At 36.0% G+C, this 24,950-nt stretch overlaps 3 protein-coding genes across 7 annotated transcripts in view; all 3 read left to right on the top strand.

Annotated features, from left to right (window-relative positions):
- The window catches only part of LOC109095019 (supervillin-like), a 38,102-nt gene extending 25,181 nt beyond the window's left edge, over positions 1-12,921 (top strand). Inside the window, 21 exon segments of the mRNA XM_042768234.1 lie at positions 1-66; positions 936-1,033; positions 1,150-1,212; positions 1,440-1,620; positions 2,122-2,294; positions 2,986-3,141; positions 3,426-3,562; positions 3,662-3,809; positions 3,942-4,087; positions 4,174-4,349; positions 4,470-4,617; positions 5,475-5,772; positions 6,125-6,279; positions 6,366-6,471; positions 7,204-7,409; positions 7,587-7,722; positions 8,354-8,509; positions 8,607-8,750; positions 8,909-9,030; positions 10,092-10,247; positions 12,044-12,921. Coding sequence (XP_042624168.1) covers positions 1-66; positions 936-1,033; positions 1,150-1,212; positions 1,440-1,620; positions 2,122-2,294; positions 2,986-3,141; positions 3,426-3,562; positions 3,662-3,809; positions 3,942-4,087; positions 4,174-4,349; positions 4,470-4,617; positions 5,475-5,772; positions 6,125-6,279; positions 6,366-6,471; positions 7,204-7,409; positions 7,587-7,722; positions 8,354-8,509; positions 8,607-8,750; positions 8,909-9,030; positions 10,092-10,247; positions 12,044-12,130 — 3,058 coding nt within the window. The 3' untranslated portion in view covers positions 12,131-12,921.
- A 386-nt stretch (positions 12,922-13,307) lies between these two features.
- On the top strand, positions 13,308-17,071 carry LOC109095617 (NACHT, LRR and PYD domains-containing protein 1 homolog). 5 transcript variants are annotated; one of them, XM_042711798.1, is made up of 6 exons: positions 13,313-13,625; positions 14,590-14,654; positions 14,767-14,910; positions 15,067-15,087; positions 15,357-15,377; positions 15,474-17,071. In XM_042711798.1, exons 2-6 carry the CDS (start codon positions 14,636-14,638, stop codon positions 16,931-16,933), a joined length of 1,665 nt encoding a protein of 554 aa, XP_042567732.1. In that variant the 5' UTR covers positions 13,313-13,625; positions 14,590-14,635; the 3' UTR covers positions 16,934-17,071. The 5 variants fall into 5 exon arrangements, with proteins under 5 accessions (XP_042567741.1, XP_042567732.1, XP_042567737.1 ...); XM_042711803.1 differs by having other exon boundaries at positions 13,313-13,610; XM_042711778.1 differs by having other exon boundaries at positions 13,315-13,625; positions 14,764-14,910.
- Positions 17,072-20,087: 3,016 nt separating this feature from the next.
- LOC122134867 lies at positions 20,088-24,950 on the top strand. Its single transcript, XM_042711838.1, has 14 exons — positions 20,088-20,221; positions 20,435-20,501; positions 20,830-21,017; positions 21,147-21,305; positions 21,448-21,519; positions 22,486-22,563; positions 22,654-22,740; positions 22,958-23,107; positions 23,196-23,354; positions 23,699-23,779; positions 23,885-24,034; positions 24,173-24,331; positions 24,440-24,538; positions 24,638-24,950. Exons 6-14 carry the CDS (start codon positions 22,499-22,501, stop codon positions 24,837-24,839), a joined length of 1,152 nt encoding a protein of 383 aa, XP_042567772.1. The 5' UTR covers positions 20,088-20,221; positions 20,435-20,501; positions 20,830-21,017; positions 21,147-21,305; positions 21,448-21,519; positions 22,486-22,498; the 3' UTR covers positions 24,840-24,950.

Raw genomic sequence — 24,950 nt, forward strand, 5'->3', positions numbered from 1 at the left:
TAGCACAGGGAAGGGCGTGGCCAATGACTCGGTCCAATACACTGTGGCTGCCAGGATGGTGAAAAAAAATTTTAATATGCAAAAACACACATCACAGTTATAATACCCAAAAAAAAAATAAAAAATCTTTCTAAAAATTCACAATATTTAGGAAAAAAAAATAACTGGACAAAACTTTTTTTTGTTTTTTGGCTCCAAAACTAACTAAAATCAAATCAGTTCCTGTAAAAATGCTCTTAATATATTAACACTAAAATACAAATTGTGCATATTAAAGAATTTTATATAAAAAAAAATGTAATTGAAACTAACTTGAAACTGAAATGACAAATTAACAATGAAAAGTTCTATATAAAATATAAATAAACAGTATAAATACTTACATACTTAGATACTCAAAGACAAGATATCCCATTTTGATGTGCACATCAAATTAAATTTATAAAAGTGATTTTATGTACATAGCATATAAAAGGCAAGTGTCTACTTTAAACTTTAGTGAAAATGTTAAAATATGAGTGAAGTAATGTTCCATTGTCAGCATAACAGTTAGATATATGAAACAACATATAACATACTTATTCAGACCTGTACTTATTAAAAATAAGAAAAAGTGCTCATGCTAAATTTTATTATATTTTTAATTATTAAAAGCATTTTGCTGACAAATGTCAGAAATCAGTAAAACCAAGTAGTTTGAAGGATGGTGGCAATGAGTTTTGTAGATTTAAAATCACAGTTAATTAGTGTTGGAGAGATGCACTGTGATCCTTAAATAGAGTATTTTAGTATAATCTAATAATTCTTGTTCTAAATATGCCTGACAAGATTTTTAGGTACATAAACTTGTTACACTGAATGACATTTTAGTGACTGTCTTCTGTAAATCATGGTACAAATGTATGATAGTAATTATTTTTTACTGTCTGTGTGTCAGGTCTGGCTGCTTCCTCTGCAGTGATCAGCCCTATTCTGTCTCCAGTCTCTGCTAAACTGAAGAGCAGTGTGCCGGCCATCTCTAAACCACAAGAAGGTACATTAGACAAACACACACTTCATGAAGATATTCCTCTTTAGAAAATCATAAAGTTTGAGAAAGTATGTTGTTGCAACATTATAACTGGGGCAAAATGACCTGATATGCTGCAGAAATGGAGTCTGATAAGAAGCTGGAAAAGCTGGAGACGTTTTTGGGGCGTTTGAACAGTAAAGGTGAGTTGATTGATGCAAAATCTGTTGACTTTCTTCTATTTTTTATGAGCCCTTTATATAAGAAAAATTAAAAATCATAAATACACCATAATTTTTAAAAAAAAATGAAAAATTTAAACTAAACCAACATAACTCCATTTCTACCTGAAAATGTTTCTTTCGGTGTTGTGAAATATTTCACATTTCTTTCTGTTGCACTGTCATCTCAATCTCTTCTTCCCTTTTAGTATCAGATTTGCAGGAGACAACTTTGACAGTGACAGAGAAAGCCGTGAAGGAAGTGATGCGACTGGATGATGGTATCTTTTCAAAATTTTACCGTCACATGACAGATATTCCCCGCAGCATGAGTAGCAGAATGCATCTGGATGAGGACTTTGATGCCATCTTTGGAAAACAAACTCAAACGTAAGATTTTGTGTTTCTGTAATATACATACAAGTATTTATATTTATTTTTATATTTAAAAATATTTAAATTAACTTAATAAAATGTAAAAAAAAAAAAAAAAAAAAAAAAATCAGATTTATTTTATATTTATGTTTTATTATAAATAATTTTTTTCTTTTCTTATAAGGCATAGTATAGCTTTTAGTAGAACCTTATAGGCTACATGTGAAATTCTAAAGAAATATCTCACTTGAAAGATTGTTGTCAGATCAGTTTGGTCAGTATGATTGATATAATCCAAATAATGACATTAATCAATTGCTACCAAAGCGGAGTAAGACACTTTCTTTGGGCTGTTCACAGGAAACTGCTAAAGTAGCACTTTTGAAATAAATTAAACTTAAAGATGTTAGTGATTTTACCCATTAGGAGTGACTTTAAAACAATGTTTGGCTTTAAAGTTTTGTTTAATGTTACTTATTGCATTTCTCTAACTTTTGGCCTCTCTTTGACTCCCAGGTTGACATCAGCAATGGTGCAGCACAAGCGGGCCGTTCGTCCCTCCCGTAATGTCCAGGCCTCCAGAAACCCCTTAAAGATTCTCGCTGCAAGAGAAGACATCCAACAGGAGTACACCGAGGAGAGACTGAACGTGGGGCAGCTGGAGGCCAAGAGAATTAAACAGGAGAAAAGTGAGTTGACAAGCAGTGGATGGAAATGTGCTTCAGTTCAGTGTTGTTATTGTTGACTATATTTTCAGCAAATAAAGCTATAAATAATTTACAAATATTAGATGAAATACTAAAAATATCCTACACAAAAATCAGAAACATTGATTTATAGATAACTGGAAAAAGTTTCATTTGAAGTATTAAAATTGCTAAAACTAAAATTGAAATAAAAATTAAAACCAAATAAAAATATAAAAATGAATAAAAGTATATCTCAAAACTTGTACTAAATCTTAAACCAAAACTTAAACCAAAATTTAAATGAAAACTGTAAATATTCAAAATATTAAGTACTGTAATAGTATAGAATACTATTATAAATAATAAGAATAATAGTAGTAATACTAATATAAATGTAATATGAGTAAATAAATGGTAATAAAATAACATTGCTTCAGACATTTTTTAAAATTGAGAATAACTTATAACCAATGAAGGAAAGAAAAGGGAAAACGTAAAAGTGATGTATAATTATTCAAAATAAATAAGTTAAAAGTAGTCTCAAAATACTGCTGCAAGGTTTCTGCTTTGAAAATTTGCATTTACGTGAATGAAATTTGGCTATCAAAATAAGAAGATTAATCAAATGTATTATAGTTTCTGTTGTAATTGTGTTTTTTTTTATTTTTATTTTTTTTTATGTGTTTTCCAGTGAGCAAGAGCACCAGTTTGTCAGACGCAGCTCTGGCTGGTTTGGCCAGTAAAGAGAGCTACAGCAGCGTGAGTCTGCGCAGTGTCAGCATCTCAGAGCAGATGACTAATAACAGCGCAGCTCCCTACAAAAAACTCATGCTCATGCAGGTCAAAGGTCAGTCTGTCAGACTCTAACACTGTCTCCTTACCAGGCACGATGTGATAAAGTGATGCATGGAAAGTTATTTTGTTACTAAGCTGGAAATCCATTCTATTGGTCCAAACATCAAATGTGTTCTGATTGTCTTCCAGTGAAGACAGAAAAATGACTTAACTAGCATAATCCCTGGCTAAAATGCAGCATATAGCCCACAGGAGGCAGAAAATATTGTGATATTTTGCTGCAGCAGTATGTTTTTAGTCTGGGTGTTAAATGATATGTGCATGAATGTTCTCCAGGTCGACGTCATGTCCAGACCAGACTAGTGGAGCCTAGAGTGTCCTCTCTGAACAGCGGTGACTGTTTTCTGCTGGTTACGCCTGAGCATTGTTTCGTTTGGACTGGAGAGTTTGCAAATGTCATTGAGAGAGCCAAGGTATGACCTGACTGATACTCTGACTTCTTACGCACGTTATTCTTCATATGGTCATACAGCTTTGTGCTTCACTACTATATTGTTCCGTTTGACTTCCAGGCATCTGAACTGGCCACTTTCATCCAGCTGAACCACGACCTTGGTTGTCGAGCAGCAGAGGTTGAGACGATTGAAGAAGGGGTGAACTCACAAAGCCCCGCAGCTGCAGAGTTCTGGAAGATCCTGGGAGGAACAGGCAACTACCAACGTACGTGACCTGAAATCAAAAATAGAAATGTATGTACTTTTATCCTAATTGAAATGTATAATATTTGTCCTTATGCTGTGTGTGTGTGTGTGTGTGTGTGTGTGTGTGTGTGTGTGTGTGTAATGGTTACAGCGGCCGGGTCTCCAGACGAGGATGAGAAGTTTGAAAGTGCCATTGTGGAGACGAACTGTATCTTCCGTCTTGTGGACGATAAACTGCTTCCAGATGATGATTTCTGGGGGAAAGTGCCTCGTAGTTCACTTTTGGGCTCTAAAGAGGTCAGAAAATAACATTTTGTGACTTTTATATATTGTGTTAACATCTTCATGCATTATTTCAATATTAGCATTCTTTCTCCCGTTAGGTAGTAGTGTTTGATTTCGGCAGTGAAGTGTACGTGTGGCATGGTAAAGAGGTCACACTGGCACAGAGGAAGGTGGCGTTTCAGCTGGCCAAGCATCTTTGGAACGGGACCTTTGATTATACCAACTGTGACATCAACCCTCTGGACCCTGGAGGACACAACACACTCATACCAAGGTGCTCACACACATTTCAGGGGTTTATCTAAATTAATTACATTGAGTTTCACACACACTAATTATCCACTTAACTTTGAGAATCTCAGTGTAAGGTTGTTTGTGTGGTAATTTTTTTTAGGAGAGGTCAAGGTCGTCCAGACTGGGCCATATTTGGCAGACTGACCGAATATAATGAAACATGTCTTTTTAAAGAGAAGTTCCTGGACTGGAGAGATGCTTCTAGACTGTCACCTAAAGATGTCATCGAACACCCCTTCCAGCAGAAGGTGGGTCGCTGCGTGTGTCAGCATCTGCTGAAATTCTGGAAGATGGAACGGGAAAAATCCTTTGATTTTTATTATTGGGGAAGGGAATTGTGAGTAATGTAATGATTCCTATAATGATTTGCCTTCATAACTGGTTCTAAACCTACACTTTTTTTTTAAGGGATTTTGAAAGAAGTCTCTTCTGTTCACCAAGGCTGCATTTATTTGATCAAAAATACACTAAAAAAAGTCATATTGTGAAGTATTATCACAATATAAAATAATTGCTTTCTATTTGTATATTTATTTTAAATGTAATTTATTCCTGTGATGTCAAAGCTGAATTTTCAGCATCATTACTCCAGTCTTCAGTGTCACATGATCATTCAGAAATCATTCTAATATGCTGATTTGCTGCACAAGAAACATTTCTTATCAATATTGAAAACAGTTGTCCAGCTTAATGTTTTTGTAGAAACTGTTACTTTTTTTAGGATTCTTTGATGAACAGAAATTGAAAAAGAACAGCATTTATTTGAAATGGAAGTCTTTTGTAACATTATAAATTCCTGTCTTTTGTCACTTTTGATTTATTTAATGCATCTTTGCTATTTCTCATTAAAAAAAGTTATACTGACTTCAAACTTTTAAACATTAGTGTGTCTAAGAAACTATAATAATAAACTATAATATTAAACATATAAACACAATAATAATCACAATATACAACTATGCTCAAAATATTTCATTTTAATTCATTGGGTATTACGTATTACATTGAAATAGGAAGTTCTTGATTCCCATCTGTTCTTTTGATCTGAGCACAACTTCCCCCTTTCCTTATTCTCTTCTTTCGACCGCTCTTCTTTCTATATCAGGAGTCACCGGGCACAGATTCTCGTTCTGAGTGCCAGGCGTACAGCGCCTCTCTGATGCTGCCGGTCCCGCTTTCACCCATCAGCACAGTTCTGGACGGTCAAAATGTGGGTCGAGGACATGGTCCGGTGGAGAACAGCTTGGACGACTGCATGCGCTCTCTGGAGATCAGCACTGTTTCGGTTGACGTGTGGCATATCCTGGAGTTTGACTACAGCCGATTGCCAAAGCAGAGCATCGGCCAGTTTCACGAGGGAGACGCTTATGTAGTGAAATGGAAGTACATGGTGAGCGCGGCAGGTTAGTAACGTCACTGGAACAGATGAACTTCATTCAGATACTACAGGTGCTTATGTACATCATGCATAAAAAATATAGATCTGGTTGTTTAGTGGAATACTATGTTTTTGATTAATTGCTGTTGTTGTCATTTATTGTGCTGTTCTGTATCATTTTATTATTATTTTATTTTTTTAGTGTGCACAGGAAAAATTATATTTTTATTTAAAAAAAATCTCATTAAATTTAGTTAGGACACTATTTTGAATGAAATTATACAGGAAGGTGGGCTAAAGGGGAAAAATAAAAAGTATGCAATACACCCCCTTTATATACAGTAGGCTGGTATAAAGATGTGTGTGTCCGTGTGCAGTGGGCAGCAGGCAGAAGCCGGATCAGGTGCGCAGTGCGGGTCCCGGCAGGGAGAAGTGCTGCTATTTCTTCTGGCAGGGCAGAAACTCAACAGTCAGTGAGAAAGGAACGTCTGCACTCATGACTGTTGAACTGGATGAAGAGAGAGGAGCACAGGTAAGATGAGATACTGGACTAAACACACTTGACTGCTTTCTGCTTCTCTCATTCGCTCACTCAATGCTTCTGTGACTCATATTCAGATGCAGGTCCAGCAGGGGAAGGAGCCCGCCTGTTTCCTGCAGTGTTTCAACGGAGGGATGATTGTGCATTCTGGGAAGAGAGAAGAAGAAGAGGAGAACATTCAGAGTAAGAACCCAGCGTATTTGCAACACTCCTGTTTAGTACATATTTTTGGTATGTTAGGAATAATGATGGGTGGTAACTGCTCCATATAATTTGGATTATGTAATCCGATTCCAAAAAATAAGTATTTTAATTCGATTATATTACATTTTAAAATACTCTTAATAAGACTACAGTTGCTTGATTGATTGCATATTATTCACAATATTGCAGTAAATTATTCATAATTTATTGAATCTCTAATGTTGATTAAGTCACATGACATGCTGTTAAACAAAGAAATATTTATTAATGTGCAACTGTTTTATTTTTATTCTGTTTATGATATACTGCATATTGTTCACAGTATGTGCATTTTTGTGCACATGGATTATCTTACTACTTTTGCCAAAATGTGCAAATATAACCAGAGCACATACAGTAGTGTAGCACAGAGTGTCCCACAATGCAATGTTCATGATCTTCTATTGCCTTGTCACATGTGGACCAGAAGCAATTATTATTTTTATTTTTTTCAAACCATATTGGATTTAAAATACAAAAACAGTCATATTTGTCATATATAACTTGCATGTAATGTGCTCATGGGAGAGTAATACAGTAACATTTTATTGTTTGAAGCATTTGGTCATGTGAAGAGTTTCAAGTACTTTATTAAAATAGTGTACTGTGCAAGAAGCTGTATGGCAGCATAATTCATATTTGACTGTTTGTGCACTGTTGCCTGTGTTTCAGATGATTGGCGTCTGTACTGTGTGCGTGGTGAGGTGCCTGTAGAGGGCCATCTGCTGGAAGTGGCGTGTCACTGCAGCAGTCTGCGATCACGCACATCAATGGTCCTTCTGAACGTCAACAAAGCCCTCATCTATCTGTGGCACGGCTGTAAAACCCAAACACACACACGGCATGTCGCTCAAACCACCGCAGAGAAGATCAAAGAACAGTGAGTCATTCATGCATTTTTTTAATGCATAACTTAGTTTCCTTGTTGTAATTTACAAATTTATGCTTAATACTATAAAACTGAGTTCAGAGCATACACTAATGTTCAGAAAGATGGAAAAAAATTGCATTGTTGAAAGTTTCTGTGATTGAAATCTGACTCATATTTGTGTTTTCAACGGCCACTGGAGGCGGGACTTCACAGCAGCTGTAATGTGACCATTCATGAATGTGAGGAAGGTGGCGAGCCAGTGGAATTCTGGGAAGCATTAGGCAGGAAGGACCGCAAGGCCTACGACTGCATGCTTCAAGGTACAACACAACGGAGGAGAGAGGAGATGCATAATTTTGCATGCTTGTTGTGCACCTGTATGTTTTTTCCTTCCCAGATCTCTCTGAAAACAATGCACCATTAGCATACATTAGAAAAAAAAAACTGCCACTTAATAAAACAAAAACGTAAATCATAATTATAACAAACTAATACATAATAATGAGAGTAAAAAGCCATATGATACAAAAAGTCAAAATTATGAGTTAAAAAGTAGAAATTATGAAATTGTTTTTTTTTTTTTTTTTTTTTAATCTCCAGTACACTTTGTCTTAATTTTTGACTATTTATTCTCCAAATTTTTGCATCTTTTTTTTTTTTTTTTTTACTTTTCTCATCATTTAAATTTGTACTGTTTTTAACTTTTTATCTCATAATTGCGACTTTTTAATCTGATAATTATGATTTACCAAAGCATGATTTTTTTTTTCTTATGTGGTGGAAATGGGCTTCAATATGTTCACAAGTCATAATGCAAATGAAAATCATCAAGAATTGATGAGCTATTATCAGTCAGACTCAAACAAATGATTTTATCACAACAATCTTTTTTTTTCTGCTTCATCTAACATTTTATTCTGTTTTTATTTCAATATTTCTCACTTTTTTCAGACCCTGGCAAGTTCAACTTCACGCCGCGTCTGTTCCAGCTCAGTAGTTCTTCGGGTGAGTTTATGGCGCAGGAGTTTTTCAACCCATCCAGAGCTGCAGACCTTATTTGTTCCCTGCCGTTCCTGCAGGAGGATCTGTACTCTACCCCTCAGCCAGGTAAAAAGAAATGACATGTGAACTCCTTTCTCTTAGGCTGAAAACAATGAGTCATAAATAATTATGCATGTTTTTCTCCCACTCTGTCTATTTCTAGCTCTGTTCCTAGTGGATAACTATCATGAAGTTTACCTGTGGCAGGGCTGGTGGCCGCAGGATACCAAGAGTACCGGTTCTGCCCTCATCCGCTGGAACTCAGACAGGAAGTGCGCTATGGAAACTGTGTTGCAGTACTGCAGAGGTGATTGACAACCTTAAAAGCCAATCATCCTTTCAGTCTTCCAGCGAATCAGAAACATGCATTTGAATCAGCACCTATATGCTGCTTCACATACTGTACAGTCACTGTTCCACTTATGCTGTGAATACAGATAACTGATGCCTCTCTTTGCCTTGCAGAAAAGAATGAGAAGAAGCCTCAGAAGTCATATTTGATCCATGCTGGATTGGAGCCTCTGACCTTCACAAACATGTTCCCCAGCTGGGAGCACAGAGAGGACATTGCTGAAATCACAGAGAGGGTGAGATGCTGAACGTGTGTTGTATTTCTGTCAATGATTAAACACAGAGAGGGTGAGATGCTGAACGTTCGTGTTTCGTAAAAAATTCTGTCCAAAATGCAAAAGCAGAGCTGCCAGGGATAGTGCACCCAAAAATGAAAATTGTTATCATTTATTCAACATCAAGTTTTGAGTAAAGATGTCTCTGCAGGACATCTACCTCAAACGCTGCAAAAGCAGAGCTGTTAAAATCATTAAGGACACAAATCACCCTGGTAACTCTCTTTCATTTTGCCGCCATCTGGTAAGCGCTTCCGTAGCCTGATGGCAAAAACTGAGAGACTTAGGAGGAGCTTCTTCCCCCCCGGCCATCAGGCTCCTAAACTCAAACTCAGTCTCTTAAACTCTACATGACTTCACTTAATTATCAGTAAGATACTGAATAAACTGACACTGACACTTGCACACAGCAATTTCTATAATTTTGTTTTATTTACTTTTTACCTCTATTGCTGCTATGTAAATACCCTGTACAACCTGTTTGCACATTCTTCTCTACAGTATACTGTCCTGCACATTTTTTTTTAATAAGCATCTTATTTTATTTTCTTATTTTTTTTTAATCTTTTTTCCATATCATATATATATATATATATATATTCTGTATAATTTTCTTGTGTTTGTGTTCTTTAATAATTGCACTGTCCATGGAGTGGACCTGACTTACATTTCACTGCTGGTCATATGCTCTCAATATAACCATGTATGTGACAAATAAATATCTTGAATCTTGAAGTTGTTCCAAACTGAACAGTTGACAGTTGTCATTGACTTAGTAGTATTTTATTTCCAATGGCTACTGTCTGTTAACAAAAGCTTTCAGAAAAATCATCCTTTGTGTTCAACAGAAGAAAGAAACCTGTTGTTCATGATTTACTGGATAAGGATTTTTTTACTTTTTTTTTCTGTAAATTTCTGAATCATAAAATATATTAGAGCTTGGCTGGAAACTTGAAAAATATATATTTTTTATATACATTTCAAAAGTTTTACTCTTTGTAAAAAATTACGTGTGTGTGCAGGAGGCAGAGGTGTGTAACCAGATCATTCTGGTGGAGGATGTTTTGGCCCAACTCTGTAAGAGCATTTATCCTCTAGCAACACTTCAAACCCGTCCCCTTCCCCACGGCGTCGACCCGCTGAGACTCGAGATGTACCTGACCGATGAGGACTTTGAGGTAACGCCAAAAACTACTATGAGAGAGATCACCTGTGCAACTTGGATTTGGTGTGAAAATAGAAAACAGAGGAAAAATTGTTCACTTTCCTAAATAATCTTTTAAGATTTTTTAAAAAATGTTTATTTGACAGGGACAATAAAGAATAATATTAGTATACACTGTACAGCACCATATGAAAAAAAAATCAAAAAAAAAAAATCAAAAAAAAATGCTGTTTAAGCCCATTTTTACTACTGTATATTGAATTTAAAAAAAATTTTTCTTGTAAATTCTCAAAGAAATGTAAATTGACAAATAGAATTGACTGAGTAGGCTTCTCAGCCTGTGAATAGTTTCTTAAAGCATGATGTGACTAGATACTAAGAATGGATTGTTTTGCCGTTTTAGGCGGGGTTGTAGGGAATTCTGAGTGGGTAAGTATCTCAGATATGGACTGATATCTGGGGAGAGATCACAGGGAGAGATAAAGTATGTTTCTATGGCACTATTTCCTGACAGCCTCACTTTTATGCTTTGTTTTCCTCGCTGTTTCTCGCTCACTTTGGACTTCTCTTGTCCAGCTAAATCCTGGAGAACTCTTTGAACAAATCACACAAACACGCATGCATGCACAGTGCAGATATAAATGCACATTTATCCTCACAAGCTTCTTTTTACAGCTATACTTATCATGTTTCTGAGAACATTTTACTGAGCACACTGTGTCATAACTAGGCGTGACATGATAAACATGTAATAAATCTTAACTCTTCCACGTTAATGTCACACAGATTTGCTGTGACAGAGCTACCAAAGGTCACTCGTTTTCAGTGAGATTTGGCCATTTAAAGAGACAGAGACACCTGGACCAATGCACATTAAACCGCCAACTCTGATCAAATTTGTACATTTGTGCTTTGTCTAAGTTAAGACCACAGAAAGATTTCAAGAAAAAAACGACAGTCACAGTCAATGTGCATGTAAAGTCCACCAGTGGTTGGCAAACCAGTGGTCCCGCCCCAAATTCAGACCATTGGTTGAATGGATTGTTCAGTCTATGTTTGGCTTGTTTAAAGTTGTCTCTGCACATTAAACTGTAATAAGCAAAAGATTTTTAACACAATGCACATCATTTCCAATCTAGATTTCTGCACAAGCAGCAGGAAGGGCATGCTGAGTAGTCTTGCCCACTGTCAATTCTGATTAGTCCAAAGTCTCTCTCCTCTTATCTGTAAATGTGAGTTTTTATTTTTTTTTTCTGTTTGACTGTGATTTAAACAAAATATGCCTAGCTAAGACACAGTGTTACTGTAAACCTTTTCTCATTCCTTTTCTGCAAATGTAATATTGTAATAATATGTAATATATGCAATCAGATTGTGTTTAAGTTTTTGAACATATACACTTACATTCAAAACAATGGGGTCAGCAAGTTTTTTTTTTTTTTTTTTTAAAGGAAGTTAATACTTTTATTCAGCAAGGATCTATTAAATTGATCAAAAGTGACTGTTCTTTTGAACTTTCTATAAAGACTGGAGTAAAGATGTTGAAAATTCATCTTTGCATCGCAGTAATTTTAAAATATATACATTTATATTCACATAGAAAGCAGATGTTTTAATATATGTCATAATATTTTTATTATTATTTTCTTGTGTTTGATCAAATGAAGGAAGCCTTGGTGAGCATAAACTTTTTTTTTAAAAGCATTTTGAAAAGCTTGCCAACCCCAATATTTTGAAGGGCAGTGTACAGTATGTGTATTCTGTGTGATTTTCTCTCTTCACTCATTAAAAGTTTTTCTATGTTCTCAGAGAGTATTAGACATGAAGAGAGAAGAGTTTGACGCTCTGCCCGGATGGAAGCAAGTGAACCTAAAAAAAGCCAAAGGACTCTTTTAAAAACCTGACTAAAGTCATAATGGTGACAGAATTATCACTGTACATTTCCTCCATGGCCACCGGTTCTGTGCTTACCTCGCCATTTTGACCTCTTTCGGTTAAGTGAGGTGATTGTGCACTGAGAACAGGGTAAACGGTCAGGTCAAAGGTCACTTTAGGATCTACAGATGCACCTGTCCACTCTTGATGTATTTATAAAGTCTGTGGAGGTGATGTGTGTGTGTGGGTCTCCTCACCACGTTCATGTATGATGATTTGCAGTCCGTGAGCAGTGCGTAAGTCCATGTAACATCAAAAACAGTATGTTTAGTACCTGAAATCAATTCACTCCTCTTCCCATTCGGTCTGATCTGTGATGGGTTTTTGTTGTAATGTGTGTTTATGTTTGATAAGTTTGCTGAATAATTGGAAATTGTATAAACTTTGTAGCGAACAAAGAAACGGCAGAAAATCCTGTGTGATCGCTCTAAATGTTGTCATATGTCTTAGAATATTCCTTTTTGAGTTTACATGCTGCGTTTGTATTTTCTGTGTGTTCTTCTCGTGTGAATGGCTGTTGGTTGTGTTGGTGACGGTCTCTTTTTCTTGAGGTGTGAGAGACATCAAGTTTGTTTGTATTCGGACAGCATGGAATATTGGACGAGAGAAAGAAAATATATTAATTTAAATGTACAGTATAGTGCCTTGCTTTTGTGTACAGTTTCTATACCAAACACACACTGGTCTGCATTTCAGAGACTTTCTTTGTGATAAACGAAATAGTGAATAAAGAAAGCATATTAAAATAAAAATAAAAAATTGGTCTCATTTTATGTGTAACTTTTTACTAATTCTAGGAACAACATGGGACAAAACAAACTGCAGAAATGGAATAAAACTCAAATTTATGTTAAACATATTGAGATGTAATTTTTATCAATATATTGGTCAACACAGTGATTTAAAACCATGTGTACTGTCATGTCAGATATTCATAATACTGGAAATTAGAACTGTATTCTATTAAGAAAGAATTGAGAGCACATGATTGTTTCAAGCTGATTGAGACACAAAAATATATATATTCTGTTTAATCATACATATATTAAATCCAGTAGCTATTTTGTCTTTCTGGTGTTGTCTTCAACTGGCCTCTGGTGTCTTTACACAGACTGTTTAATGCTGTTCAGAGGTGGCATAAATGCATTTACACACCAATTACTAGCATACTTTGATACTATAGGGTCTGAGGCATAAATTAGTCTGTCTTTTATGCAGGATTGCGAGTTAACTGAATTTCGAGCAGACACAGTCTTAAATGCGGTTTGTGTGTGTGAGTGAACGCTTTCAGTTTCAGTATAGACTACAGTACGTGACATAAGCCCAGAAAGATGTTGCTCTCTCAAGGCGGGCCTCACTTGAAATGAAAAGTAAAAGTATTCTCCTCCTCGGCATCATCATTTCAGGACAAACGCTCAGAGACTACACAGCGAAGCTACAGGTAAATGTGCTACAGGTAAGACATTCTTGACTTTACAACTAATAATACAAATCATTTCCCAGTAGCCTATATTTCGTTTATTAAACATCTCCATCGATAAGAGGCTCGAAAAAAGTTCTTCATAACGTTTAACAGTGCATTTTTTGGTTTGTTTTTTAAATAAACTAATTAAAACATTTATAAATTACATTTGTTCAACACAGATAAAAAGCGAAACTAAACTGAGCACCATGACTTAAAAAAAATCAACCGGCTCATGTAGCTAATAAAGTTCTTTTCAATTCATTCGATTCAAGAAACGCTTGTTGTCAGTCATAATTCAACATAACTATTATTAAGATCATTTTACATACTCCAGCGTTCTTCTTGTGGATGTACATTTAGTCCTTAATTTTACTAGTTGTACACGTGTAAAGATTACTGTTACTATTGTAAAATCATCATAATAAAGCAGGATCGTATTAAAGAAGCTTTCAGACGTTTATAACAATCTTTTTATATATCTATACACAAATTTAACAGGCTCTTCAAATATGCTTCTTTTGTAATGGCATATTTTTGATAGTTTCTGAAAAAGTTACGTTCATTTTTATTGAACCGAATGTAATTCCATAGCTACTGCCACTGATCTATATATATCTATATCTATATATATATATATATATATATATATATATATATATTTGCTAATATATATTAGATCAGTGGCTACTGCACTTTTAGTACGGTTTTACCCACGTGACAGCTCTGGTAACTATGGTTACCATGGTCAGTTTTTGTGAAGGACATAAGTATGAACAAATGATTGTGATTGGTCCCGTACTCATTGCTAAATAGTAAACTCATTTTGGGGGTAAATGCCAAGCTAACCTACCGGTACATACTGCTAATTTATAGTATGTGAAACACAAAACATTCAAATATTTCTTGCCTTTTTCCATAATTGACACTTACATGACATCTTGCCTATTTTCCTCAGGTTGAGCTGGTCATTTCAGAGTGCACAGATATACTGAAGATAGCAGATGGATGACTCTAATGATGGTAACTTACAGTCACACATGAAACAGGCCAGTCAGATAAGGGCTGATTCGCATGTAAACTATGGTTCAAAATTACATTAGTGATCTGTCTTTTCTTTCCTTTCTCACAGAAGACAAGGGAGGAACTGTGGGGCCTCATAGTACTGGTGTCTCTAAAATCAGTATCACTGCCCAGAATAGCAGCAGTATTTCAGCACCTTTAATACTGAACTCAACAGTCACTGGAAATATTAACATTGCTAATAATTACTTCACAGGTGTGTGTGTGTGTGTGTGTGTGTGTGTGTGTGTAAGCATATCTCTCTGTTGGTTGACGTAGCACAGCAAAACACAACTGTAATGCAACTAATATATTGTTATTATACATATTGTAATATTTTGCTCTAACTTAAGTTTTATTGTTTCTGCTATAGGACCTGGAGCTGAAGTCACAGGTTTGTAAATATCCACTTGAATTTACACTGCCATGTAAAATTATTTGAGATAATGTGAAGTCGATAAAGTATATATTAGTACATAAGATAATGGTTTTGCAATGTTAATCCCATCGTTGTTAATTCCACATACATCTTAAACAGGAACATTCAATTTGTTGTCAATAAAGTACAAAATGTTACTAGAAATGGACATGAAAAGCAATGAAACGTTACATTTTTTGTGATTATATTATTTTAGAACTCAAGTTTTGTTTTTCATACTGTAGGGCCTGGAACTGAAATCATAGGTATGCAAATTGATTTGTTTATACTGCTGGGTGAAATAACCGTGATCTAAAAATTGTAATAAGACCACTGTGTAAACACATTTTTTTTTTTAACAGATACAAACACATTGATCACAGAATACAAGAAGTCCCTGCTGTCCGAGTATGTCTACATTACAGAATACACCTCCCGTGCTGGTGAACAGGTGCTGCTTAATGACCGCTACACTGACCCGCTGATTATTCAGAAACACAGAGAAAAGAAAGAGCGAGAGAGCGAGATGCGCTCTAGAGGGGAAAGATTCTTCAACACCAGAGAAACCAACCAGAGAAACCAAAACATCAGGCTTGATCAGCTTTTCGGCCCAGAGAATGGCTCCAAAAAAGTTGCTGGAAAAGCTGTAATTCTCCAAGGTGATTCTGGAAGTGGGAAATCAGTCACTGCACAAAAGATCGTTCTGGATTGGGCCTCTGGAGAGCTCTACGCTGGACTCTTCGATGTAGTGTTTCATCTGAGATGCAAAGAGCTCAACGGTCTCTCTGGTGAGATGAGCCTGCTGGATCTCCTGGACTGTAGTTTAACTCCAAATGAGATTGGTCAGATCTTAAAAGACATACCACAGAGGATCTTGTTCATCATTGATGGTTTTGATGAACTCGTGCTTTCTGGAACCAAAGAGTCACTGCCTCCAAAACCAGACATCAAATCCCATTCACAGGCCATTGTTTGCTCTCTTCTGAAAGGACGTATGATGAGAGAGTCCTTCCTGCTGGTTACTACGAGATCCACCGCTGTAGACAAACTGGAGAAGTTTCTGAAAAAGCCACAGTGCTTTGTGGAGATCATGGGATTTTCGGAGAAAGGAGTGAGTGAATACTTCCGAAAGTTCTTTGAGGACGAAGAGTTTTCAAGTCAAGTGTACGAGCAGGTGAAGATACACGAGATGCTCTACACCGCTTGCTTCATCCCTGTCATCTGCTGGATCATCTGCACAATTTTCAAGAGAAAAGGGAAGGATGGTGTTGTAACTAGCGAGTTGACGACAACCACGTCCATATTTGTTGATTTTGTGCTCACAATCTTGAAACATCACAGTAGTTTGAATCAGCACGACGAGCTCAACCTCCTCAGGAACCTGGGTCAGCTAGCAGAGAGTGGAACGCCAAAACGCCAAGTCCTTTTTTCCAGAAACAATCTTCCAAAGGCAATCTCAGATTTACCAAACATTCCCTTCCTGTGCACATTTCATCAGCAAGAGAGAACTTATCTAAAGGAGATGTTTGGGTTCTTGCACCTCAGCTTTCAGGAGTTCTTCACCGCTCTCTGCTACATGTTAACAGACAAGGCAGAGGCGCAACTAAAAGTCAAGGAGCTACTGGAATCAGCAGGCAATGGGAGGCACAATGAGCATCTCTTACCTGTAATCCGGTTCCTTTTTGGTCTCGAACAAGAAAGTGAGCCGTTTAATCCCAGGAGAACTTTCAAAGTCAACATCTACCGTTATTCGCGCACAGCTGGAGAAATGGATCAGCAAAGTTTTAGAGAAGAACATCATGGATACATTATACATGAGTGATTTCATTCTTCATTGTCTGTATGAGCTTCATGATAGGGACATACTGAAGAAGGTCATGAAGCTGTGGGAACGCTCAGGTATTAACATCCACTGGTCTTTGAAGGGGGTCGACTGTCAGGTTGTGATGTACTGTCTCCAGTATTCTTCACGCATTATGAGTATGGAAGTCAAAAGCAATGCGAAGGATCTAAAGATGCTTCACCCTGTGCTTTGTAGGTGTACAAATTTATGGTAAGTGTGCTTCAATTACATGCTCTTACAAGCAGGGCTCTGGTGATACCATTCAAATCCAATGGGATTTATTTGGTATTTCAAAGAATGCCATCACAGTAGTGTCCAAAAAAAATTGTTACCATTATATCATTTTATATGGCATGTATTCTCATTATTGTTCTCTTTATTATATAAGAGGTTTGGTTTGCAACATGAAAACTGATTTTGGTTATTTATTTGTAGGTTGGATTTTGATTCAATATGTGACGCTGATGCTGACCTCCTGACATCAGCCCTGGGGAGAAGAAAGAACGTGGGCTATTTGACGTAACGTTTTCTTGCTTGTGAATTTTATCCAACTCTGCTTATATTTGTAAATGCAACAATGCCAAAGTTCTCTCAAAAATGAGTTTAGAGACTAAATGACCTGGTCAAACCATAATCTGGTAACTCATTTAACTGCTGCAGTGTTGTTATAGATATTATGTTCTTTATTTTTATGCAGCCACCATAAATCCATGTTTTACTGTTATAAATGATAGTAAAGAAGACAATATGGAGAAGCGACCTATGTTCTTATGCTACATCATGCTTAGTGAAGCAGTGAATTGTGAATGCATTGCAGTATGGAGGATGGAGCCCTGTCAGATGAAAGTGTGCAGAAGATCCTGAAAACCCTCAGTGGACAAACATCAGTGGGTAACATTCGTCTGGTGATGAAGTGCATCAGCAATTCCAGTGTCGACTTAACCATGAACTTTCTTGTAAAAGAGATGATGGGAAGACAGTTCAGGTAAACCAAACACATGAACATTCAAGGTTTAAATGTATGTTAATATAGGCAAATTTGTACATGAATATTGGGAACATATGCATACGTTTACATAAATGAAAGCTTTATTTATATAGCACCTTTTAAAAAGTGTTTACAAAGTGCTTTACAGAAGAGAAATGAATGTGTGCATTCACAGAAAAAAAAACATATACACATAATATTAAAAAGATAAAACAAAATACAACAACGTAAATCATTGTCAGAAGGGGGGAGAATGTCACGCACAAGTTCTTGACCTGATCACTGGCTTTTAGTGATAAAGAGTCAAGATATGGAGCAATAAATGTTCTCCGGGTGTCATTACTGATAACAAATACCTTTATCTCACTTTGTTAGCTGTAGCAAGAAAATGTATTTTAAATGCTGTAACTGAGTACAACATTTCACAACCTTTGGCCTATTTTTGTATAAATATTCTATATAGCCTCTCAATAAATGTGAGGTGATTAAACTGCATGCATTATAATTATAAAAGAGTAGAAGAATGCTTTAACAGTTTTAGATGGATTGTAAAAACAAGCATACATACAATCTTTTTACATCTGAAACCAGGTCTTTTAGATTAATCTTGGTTTCATTTGATTTCTCAGTGTATGTATTGCCAGTCAAGCAGAAAACATGGACAAGAGTCTTTGCTCAGAGTTCACTATTGCAAGAAAAAACGATTCCTTCTGGTAAGTGAATTCAATCTCAGTTAATATTTCTTGAATTTATTCACAAAAAATACAACATTGTGTAACTTTAAAAAGCCCCCCTTGGAGATACATTTGTTGATGGAAAATAATGAATAATTGCTCTTCCTCATTTCAGGTTTACTGTTGGGCACTCAGAAGGGCATCAGGGTGAAACCTCAGAAAAACTTGGGCTATGTTATTATCAGGGTTTTTCAAAAATATCCTTTGGTCTTTGTCCTTTCTCTGCAATACCCATGACTGACTTACTCAAGACATCTCAAAACCTCAGGAGCTTCTCAGATATGTAGGTCAATTTTGCTAATTTCCCAATATTTCATAATATAATCTGCTAATATTTGTGTGTTTGTTCCCAGGAAAAACACTGAGTTTGATGTGAATGTGGATGCACTGCTGTCTTTTCTAAGTTGTGTTCCTGGTTTAACTGAGGTGGACATACAAGCTGAGTACCTCACAGATATTTGGACTTCTAAGATTCTGTCCTACCTTCAAGTCAATCCAAAGATTTCTCACATAAAGTAAGAGAAAATAATGTTTACATATAAAGCTGTAATCTCAAGCTGATTTACATTTTGATTTCTTTGGCTGTAAATTTACTTCTTAAATTAAGTTCACTAATTCAGACTGATTTGTTTTATAACACATTTATGACCTTCTAGGTTTCATTTGAGCAATCTCATTATTAGTGATGAGGAAAGGGTCTGTTCAACATTTTCAGTCTCTAGAAAGCCATTTAAAGAGTAAGTCATTGTTTTTTTTCCTTTGACTTGATTTGTCGGTGGTTGCGTTAACTAACTGTTGGTAAAATCTATTGCAGGTACAAGATGCACGACAGTGAAAGGAAAAATCCATCATTGAGTTTTGCAATGGACAGATGGGCTTATGATATAGCGTTAGAACTCATCCATGAAATATCCTGTGTTCTTATTTATTTTAAAATCAAGACAAAGAAATTTAAATTCATAACCATTTTAAGTCCCACTGTGTGTACATTTATTGTATGAATATGAATGTTTCTTTCCAGATCTGGTAGCAATGGAGAGTCGGTATATTCACATCAACTGGACAAACCGGCACTGGTGAAGCTCAGCCTCAGTTTGCCTCCTCTTAAAGGGTCTAGTGCCAGTTGGGAGGTTCTTTTCAAAAGGCTTTACAAACTCATTCAGTTGACAGAACAGTGAGTTGAATGATTTAAACTGACTTCAGTTATAGTTATGTTTCACAGTCAAAACGTAAAAATTCTGAACTTCCTTTATAACATTAAGTCATAATTTCCAATATGAGCATCGATATCAGTATGCTTCATACAGGGTGTTGAATATAAGAATGCATTGTTTGGTTCAGTGGCCAGGGGAGAATCTAATAATTTTTCTAATACAGGCAGACTATATGCCCACACTCTTACTATCATGTGGATTCTCTGCTGCTATTCCTTCACACTCTTCCTGGTCTGAAGGAAGTAAAAGTTTGGCTAAACAACCTGATTGAGAGCTGGGCGGCTGGTCTGTTGACCCTCTTCCTGTCTTGTTCCAGCTTACTTCACTTGCAGTAAGAATAACCTGATGTGTACAAAATGTTCAAAGATGTACCATGATGCAAATACCATTTTATATTAATATGGTAGATATTCAGTACCATGGTATATATCATAGTATCATGTTACCATCTGAAGCCATGGTACTGCCGCAATGCATTTGTAAGAAAATAGTTGTATGTTCTTTCTGTATTAAAAACTAAACTCAATAAATTCTCTTTTGGTAGACTGAATACCAGTTTGTCTATTGTTAGTGATGTGGAGAGTCTGGGTATATTGAGAGATGATGGAGTGATAAAATATATCCACAATAAAAATTAACATACAATACTATTCAGTAACATTCATAATTGACATTTAACCCTGGCTGGAATACACTACACAAGTTTGGTACAGATTTTCGCCCCATTTTGCACTCTAGATTCGATGATACACACACAAAAAAAAAAAATGGTGTTGAAACAGTTTTCACTCAGAAATTGATAGTACATTTGATAACAATTACAAAGAAATGGCAAGTAACATTGAAATAAACACAATTTTGAAGCAGTATATGCTTGTAAAACATACTCCAGTAATACTGGATTTATTTAAAATGTTTAGATGTAAACTGTTGTTTTGCAGGCTCTCTGTCGGCTGTAACCATCTGAATTATATAGATGACTTCTGTGATATCAACGCTTTTGAACCTCCAGTGCACAAAGTGCTTCCCTGTGTCTGCATCACTTTGACAGATGACTCTGAGAATGCAAATGCTGACTGGAGAAGATTCTTTCAGGCCTACAACCAGCTGAAAGACTTGACTGAGTTGTAAGTCAATGTTTTCACCAAAGAGAGTGTTTTTATATCTGATTGTTAAATTGAGAGAATGACCGATAAATAAGCAGTGTTTTAGTTCAACCAGTGCTTCAAAAATCTGTGTTTCTGTGTTTTTTACAGTTCTTTAGAATATGATGAGAGTGTGAGTGATCTGCTCTCTGTCCTGCACTCAGTCTCTGGTTTGAAGGAATTGGATCTATTCTCCCGATTCATTACTGTGGATGGAGCGTCCAGAGTCCTGGACCTCATTCAGACAAACACCAGTCTGACTTCATTCAAGTGAGAATTCACTTTACTCTTATTTACACAGTACACACAACTGGGTGTTTGCAGCCTCTCAGTGACTTAGTATATTCACAATGAACCCTTTCAGAATTGAATTTAATGTTGACAAAATCTCATAATATAATTTGTGGCTTAGTTTTGTGACAGTCGAGCGGCCTGAGATAAGTAAGGCGAACTTCAAGAAGGACTACAGGAATGAATTCTTCAGGTAAGGCAGGAGTGTTTCCTATATTCTGGATGACCCGCATCCATGAAGACTAACTAAAGCTTTCAGGGGTGTCGGACTGGGGGTAAAACCAGTACCGATTACCAGGGCCCCAAAGGAAGAGAGGGCCCTTGAAAAGTCTGGAATATATTTTATTTTTCCTGGATATTTTCATTGGGGGGGTCATGGGGGCCCATCAGGACTGCCTATGCATAGGGCCCGGGATCTTGTGCAACGCCCCTGAAAGCTTTATAAAAGAACACATTTAAATTAGAGCATAGAGAGAGAGAGAGAGACATTATTACTCACTAAAAAAAAACACCATGTAAAAAAAATGCTATTAAAAAATAACATTATTAGTGTGTAACAAAATACACCATGGTAATATAACTTTTAATTAATAACATGTCATTCACAAACATACCTAATGGATTTGTAGTTTTGTGAGGATTCGAGTATGAACGTATAATATAATATAATATAATATAATATAATATAATATAATATAATAACTATATATTTTAAGCTTTACATAATCAAACTAGATCTGTTAAGCTTTATATAATGTAAGATAAAAAATAAGATGATGAAGTTTAGAAAAAAAAAATACAACAGAACAACCACCACCACAACACAATGTTAGGGTTAGGGTTAGGGTTTCTGTTTCAGATTTCATTGTGCTTTCATTAGTTCTTAAATGTAGTTATATTGGTTGTTTTTCAGTGTCCATAGGATGAGTGAGAGTAGAGACAGTGATTTAGACAGACTGAATGGATTCATAACCCATTTTACTTACATAATCTGACGTGGTATTTCAGAGTGAAACAAAATATAGCCTTGGACTTGGTTTTATTGATTGTAAAAACTGGGCATTACATACCAGAAAGGAGTAAGGTTGTTGAAGGAGATGGGATAAAGTAAAAGGGATCTGTGATGTTATCTGAAAAGAAAAAAAAAATGTAAACACAGGTCCCAAACCCAGATGTCAGATGACAGTGATGAAGATGGCATATCCTCACCTCTCAGTGACTGCAGCGATGAAACCAAGTGAGAATCATAAACTGTTAAAATCATTACTTTCTTCTACAACACCATACTGTCTGCTAAGAAACTTATTAGAGGCTATGTGTTTTTCAGCCAAAGTGATTCTTATGAACTGGACAGCGTGGAGCATATTGTCTGCTCAGATCTCAGGATGTGGAGGAGATTATCAGGGCAATGCAGGTAACATAAACTGTTCAACAATGTTATTTTGTGAGATGAGCCTATTTAGAACAAATAAGATCAGTTACGAGTGGTCAAGAAGGCAGTAAATTGTTAACAGTAATCAAAAAAACATTTGTGTAGCAAATACGAACATTTTATTTCACTGTTTTATGAATCTTTGTGTACAAATAGTGTGGTATTTGTTAGGCCTACTCAATTTTTGTTTTTATTTCAGCTTGACTTTGAAGTGCAACAGCTCCAGTCCCAGGACAAAGTCACTGTTCTCAAGCATAAAGCTCAACCTGTCTGAAAACCCAGAAAAAACTAGCAGTGACTGGAACAACTTTCTAAAAGCATATATCAAATGCAAAGGGATCTCTATAATGTAAAAATAATCACTGAATATTTTGGTATTCACCATGAAACTGAATATTAAATAATATTTTTGCTAATCATTTTCAATGCATTAACAGAAGTCCTACATTAGACGAGAGTGTGGATGCTCTGCTGATGTCCCTGCACTCGGTGTCTGCTGTGAACGAGGTGCAATTGACCACCGACAGCCTGACCGAGAACTTGGCTGCAAAGATCCTCTCCATGTGTCACACATGTCCCAGTCTCCGTAACATCTGGTATGATAACCTAAAGAGACCAGAGACTCTAAAACTAGATAATTATTTTTGTGGAAGAAGATTTAAAACATCTTTGTTTAAAATGACAAGTATATTGACGTTTGTGATGACCGATTTCTTTTAAATCAGCAGAGGTTGTGTTATATCTCATTTAAAAATATCAGTTGTTTGCAGGATTTGGGCTGTTTGACTGGAAATCAGTAGATCAAAATTATTTATCATATTTTAACATTATATCATCTTTGTTATTTTATTTTCTTATACTCGAAGATTAACTTAAAGCAGGCAATGATCAGATATTAAAGTACATTAAAGTGTGCATTTTTAAAATATCAGCCTGTCAGTTTGCAGGTGGAGTACAGTAACAGTCACAGTGTGCTCAATGTGTGTTCCTCTCTCAGCATCACCAGAAACACAGACTCTACGTAAGTTTATCCTTAACTGTGCTGGTCATAAAGAAATTACACAGATTTCTAATATAACCATAGAAAAATTAACTTGGGACTTATCTGGTTGTCTTTTATTTCAAGCTTGACAGTCGACATTCAGTTGCCCCACGATTGCTTTAGTGAAACATCTCTATCATTCATTTCATTCATAATACCATGTTCAGAGTTTCCTAAACTGGATGGACGGGAACTCTTTGAAACTCTTGACATCCTTAAAGGTTTAGAAGAAGGGTAAGGATTCTGCCATTTCATTATTTACCTGAATATCAATTGTTTGCTTATAGTTCAACACATGTGTTTCTTTATTTGAAAATATGCAATGTACATATTCATCATTCTTCAAGTCTAATAATTTTTCCCATAATCAAGATGTGAAGATCATGAAGAGCTCGTGGGTGATTTGATGTCCACCTTGCTCTCAGTTCCTGGTATGCAGAAGGTCAGACTCAAGATCAGCAGTCTAACAGAGAACTGGGTGAAGAGGTGTCTGTTCTTAACTGAAGTCTGTCCTAGTCTTCAGGAGATCAGGTATGAGGATGTTTAAAAGAAAGTGCTATTTGTCCCTGAATGCACTTTTTTGTTATTTAGACTTCCATTAAAAATGGAAATAATGGTATTGAAATGTTAATGTTTCAGATATGACTGCAGAGAAAATAGTGGCTTGTTGTTGGAGGAGGTAGAGAGGATTCTGCAGAGCTCTCAGATGGATTCAGATTGCAGGATAATTATCACAGGGTCTGTCCTAGAATATTATTTAACCATTTATTATTGCTGGTTTTATTATCACCTATTGCTCTATTAATGGTTTAATAATTGATGTTCAATCTCTTTGAAGATGAAGCGCAGTAAAGCCATGAATGTGTGCACTGAAATCATGGACAGATCCAGATCATCAAAAGCCTGTGATGAGAAAGTGAAAGTCACCTTTTTCAGGGACTCCCTCACAAGACGGTTCACAATAGATAACATTGAGACAGAAGACACTAATGACGACGAGCCTGAAGACCCTGAGGATATAGACTTTTTCTTTATTTAGAGATGAAACGCAGAAAATGAATTCAATATTAAGACTGTTTAGTAAAAATACGTAGTTCCATATATTATTATTCATCTTAATATTTTGAGTTTGATGTTATAAGATGAAATT

The sequence above is a fragment of the Cyprinus carpio genome, chromosome A2, assembly GCF_018340385.1.
Source record: "Cyprinus carpio isolate SPL01 chromosome A2, ASM1834038v1, whole genome shotgun sequence".
Taxonomy (NCBI): Eukaryota; Metazoa; Chordata; class Actinopteri; order Cypriniformes; family Cyprinidae; genus Cyprinus; species Cyprinus carpio.